At 37.6% G+C, this 4,407-nt stretch overlaps 1 protein-coding gene across 1 annotated transcript; it reads right to left on the bottom strand.

Moving 5' to 3' along the window:
* Positions 1 to 469: 469 nt before the first annotated feature.
* Positions 470 to 1,789, bottom strand: LOC143569661 (PKS-NRPS hybrid synthetase cheA-like). The gene is made up of 4 exons (XM_077055520.1): positions 1,652 to 1,789; positions 1,428 to 1,565; positions 1,093 to 1,341; positions 470 to 868 (listed from the first exon to the last, which is right to left on the bottom strand). The coding sequence occupies exons 1-4, from the start codon at positions 1,787 to 1,789 to the stop codon at positions 470 to 472; spliced, it is 924 nt and encodes a 307-aa protein (XP_076911635.1).
* Positions 1,790 to 4,407: the final 2,618 nt, after the last annotated feature.

Raw genomic sequence — 4,407 nt, 5'->3', positions numbered from 1 at the left:
TTTCTTCCATTTGAGAATTCACCATTTAAAGGGTAAATGCCGCAATAGAGTCTAACGAATTGTTCGGCCCCGGAAGGTATCTCTTCAAGTTCGCGTGCTGGCCCTCTACTCTGTTTGTTGTATGCTCGCTGAAGTTTAGTCGGTCGTCAATACAGCAAGACACGAACTTATCTTTGTATGGATCCAACCAGTTGTCGCGAATATAATACCAAGCCTCTACAAACAAATTGAAAAAAGAACAATTTAGGCAATATACAACTAGAATCTAAAATCATGTGTATATACGGGACAAAGACTTACCACGTCTGTCGTGCCCAGCTAAGTTGCTTCCATTTGACTGCAGTTGTAGTCGTACAAATATTTTGTTGGTGACTCGTACAGTACTTTCCACCAGTAAGAGAAGGATTCAAAGATATCTGTCTGAAAAATACTCTTATGTTATTTCTTTATGTTCTGTGTGATGTGCCACCTACAAAGGTTTTTTGGTAGCTTCGGGAAAGACTGTTTCACAGGTTTTCATCAAGGCTTGGTCCTTGTCAATCAGGATCACACGCGGCTCCCTACAATCGTCGAGCATGTCTTTAAGCCGTTCCAGGGCCCATGTGAAGTTACACTCTTGTTCCCTAAAGATAACCGCGTGCGCAATACAGAAAGACTTTGATGTCGACGTCACACCAACAAACTGAACAAATAGCCACTTGTACATGCTGGTGTTGTACGTTGTGTCAATCAACAAAAAATCTGGGAACGCACGCCACATGGTATGCGACTTATCATGACAGAAGAAAACATTCTCCGTCCTGTTGGTGGAAGGATTCTCCCATGTGTAAAAGGTAAACCCATGGGTTTGAAGAAAGTTTTCAAGTACCTACGTTGGGTTTAACAAAAAATTACTAAATATTACAAATCTTCTTATTAAATATCAGTATTATAATATAAATAATAAAATAAAATAATATTAAAAATAATATTCTTATTAAATCTTACAGAATATATATATATATATTATATGATAAAACCAAATAATATATATTCAAAATAATATATATAAAAAAGAGTTTTACAAAATAATAATATTCTTACAAAAAGTACCTGCATGGGCGTGTCACCAATTTTATCTTGGTCATCAACGAGCTTCACGACGTTGTATATGTCCCTAGTAATACATTTGTTACTAGGAAAGCATTTCTTTATGGATGCCTTAATTTTAGTAGGCCTCAGACCTTGCCTATGTAACGTCGCAGCCATATCAATTTCCTCGTCGGTCAGTTTCCTTAGAGCCGGGTGCCCCTCCTCAAACAGAATGGGATCGTGGTTGTGCGTCTCTTTGACAACATCTAGCTTCCAACAATCAACTGCCGCGTTGTACATTCCGACAAGTTTAAATGGACAACCCCTTTTAATACTCCAGTATGCATCACCCTTGCCTTGAGTTTTGGTTCCCCACCTCGGTTGCATAGAAGTTCAACACTTTTGTTCCTTGAACGTTGGACAGAGATAACACAACCATGCTCCCGTCCTGTCTTCTTAACCCAATCCACCAACTCATCAAGAGAATTTAAATACTGATATCAAGCAATGTAAATAAAGTAATATTTAGTAACGTGTTGAAAAAGAATAATAATAAGTTTAAAAAAAATATAGGTCATACATTATCAGTTACATAGGAAAATGTCGTCTCCCATATGTAACGATCACCATCATCATCATCATCAACATCATCATCGCCTCCTTCGCCGTGAGCCTCTTGAATTCCATTAACGACGTTGCTCGTGACTGGTCTTGACATTTATGGTTTCTCTCCTAAAGGTAACTTGTACGAATTATGGGTTCCGTAATACGGACCGTCCACATGTAACTGCTGCGAAGACTGACCATAAGGCTTCTCGATTCTGGCATCATATGTATTCGGCGATGTCCTATTATCCTCCGGCCAGGAAGGGTGACTACCGCCGTATATGATATACCCCTGATAAATTATAATGGCAACGTATAATATATAAAAAATAACTAACGCGCTATTGTACTATATAAATACACTAAATAACCAGTTCAGGATTTGGTAAGTCGTACTGCTCGATATTTGCATAGCCCGCTTCTTGATTGGAGTCTGGAAGTTCATTCAAATCTGGCAAGCCCGAATGCTCCGGCTGATCGTCATACGCGTAGCCCGACTTATCGTTCCCGTCACTAAACAAAATATCATACAACGACATTATCTTTATATATTTTAACAAATATTAGGTTAGATACTTGTTTTTATATTTTCATAAAACCCTTGATGAATCCTTCAAATATATAGAGAAAGGGAGATGGAAACCTTCAAATTTAATTATTGACTCAATATGTAGCATAACGCCCGATCCGTGGCATATCATGTACGAAGTTTGACTGATTTGATAGTCCGAGGTAGACATGTACGAGGTCTATGGTGGATCGCTCAATGTGTGGCGGATCATGTACAGACATCACTTTGACATAATAAGACAAAAACCTGTGATGTGTGGCGGATCGCCCAATGTGTGGCATATTGGGTGGGTGTTTTCAATTATGGGTGGTGTCTCTAGTAGGACCCTAAAAATCAGACCCAAAAAGAAATAATAATAACATAGTATAGTCTAATAACCACATTCGCATAATATAATTTAATCTTTTAAATCAGTTATAGTTCTTTCTACATTTTAAAAAACACAGTTACATAAAAAAGGACAAAGCGTAAAGTTAAAACTTTTATTGATATGCCTTTTAAGATCTTGTAAGGCGCACTAACCGTTAAAGTGAACGAAAACCTGCAACTTCCCACACAATAGTCTCCAAAGCAACAACGATCATGTAAGCCTGATGCATAAGTTACAGGAAATTCATTGGCACAGAATGTCATCATACATTCGCATAAAACAAAAATTGCATATTTAATTAAAATGTTTACTGTTTTCATCCTTCTTATTAAAATATTTTCAAATATATTGTAACATCCTGTTTTTTTCGAGTTTCGGTTAATAAATGAAATATGAGTTATTATGAGTTGGCTAGTGTTGGGTGTATGGATATGAGTTATGGACTTGGGTTATGAAAGAAAGAAGGAAAGACCATGGGCTTAAGCCCATGATCAATAAATATATATACCTTTAATCACTCATTTAATTCATTTCACACACATTCCATACACCTCCTAAAACACATACTTAAGCTCTCTCTCTCTAGCCGGAATCACCAAGGAAAAACCGATCCCGATCCAAGGTAATGATAGTATAATATTGTATGAGCTTAAACCCGTTAGATATAGTCACGAAATGATGAGCCGACACCGTTAAACTGTTTAAGTCATGAGATCCGGGTGGAATCGGGTATCAACCGAACCTAATATGGGCTTAAGGGCCACCCTATCTAAGATCTGGATCGAACGGGTCGAAAAACGGTGAAAAACGAGTTAAACTCGTTTTTCTGGAGGCGGGGCCGGAAAGGCGGCGTGTACGAGGAAGGAAATGCCAGATAATGTTTCTGACATTCTCTGACCTAACCCTAGTGGTTAGTGTATGCCTTGTATGGTTTATGTATGATGATTTCTTGACGGCGCGGTGAACGATCTTCGGATATTGCATGTACTGCCAAGTGGTAATTAAATATATGATTGATATGTATGATGTGTGAATGATACATGTATGACTATATATAATGTATGAATAAGGTATGTATGATATGTTGATGGTACGTGAACGCTCTTCGAAGATTGCACGTATTATCAAGGAAAGCATGTAAGACAGTTATGGAACAATGTACTAAATGTAGGGAACCGACTCTAATAATGTCGGTGAATGTAGGGAACCGACCCTAATAATGTCGGCGAACGTAGGCAACCGACCCTAATAATGTCGGCGAAGGTAGGGAACCGACCCTAATAATATCGGCGAAGGTTATGGGGCGGAATGCTCTTTAAAACGTATATGTATGAATGAAAGTATGTAGGTAAGTATGAAAGAATGAAAGTACGTATGTATGTAGGTATGTAAGTAAAAATGAAGGTATGTACCTTCGGGTGCATATGTAAGTATGTGGATGCATTGTATTTCGTCTTATTAACTGGAACTCACTCAGCGTAGTTGACTTTTAGTATGCACGCAGGATAACAGATTGAGACAGCTGGTTTGAGCGGACACATGGAAAGATTGAAGAGGCTGGCATCTGAAGATTTGTCATGATGTTTCAATACTATGTTTTATTTATGTTTTTAAAAGACAAGTTATGAATATTTGTAATGAATGGTTGACTATTAATATTATTCCGCGAAAGTTTTAATTAACTCTGATATTTAGAACTGTGTTTATGAGTAAATCCAACGTTAAAGTGAGGTACCGGTAACGGGGCCTTACATATATCTCCAGATATCATCAATGTATATTAATAAAC

The sequence above is a fragment of the Bidens hawaiensis genome, unplaced genomic scaffold, assembly GCF_021521415.1.
Source record: "Bidens hawaiensis isolate Kalapana, Puna unplaced genomic scaffold, B.hawaiensis_p1.1 tig00024632_1, whole genome shotgun sequence".
Lineage (NCBI taxonomy): Eukaryota > Viridiplantae > Streptophyta > Magnoliopsida > Asterales > Asteraceae > Bidens > Bidens hawaiensis.
This window is presented reverse-complemented; position numbering and strand designations above follow the sequence as displayed.

Bases quoted from the DNA above. Each gene is read 5' to 3' on its own strand.
- LOC143569661 (XM_077055520.1), bottom strand. From the start codon at position 1,789: ATGTCAAGACCAGTCACGAGCAACGTCGTTAATGGAATTCAAGAGGCT. The intron at 1,342-1,427 runs GCAAGGGTGATG...GATTGTTGGAAG, and splicing joins GTGGGGAACCAAAACTCAAG to CTAGATGTTGTCAAAGAGAC. The intron at 869-1,092 runs GTACTTTTTGTA...AACCCAACGTAG, and splicing joins TTGGTGACACGCCCATGCAG to GTACTTGAAAACTTTCTTCA.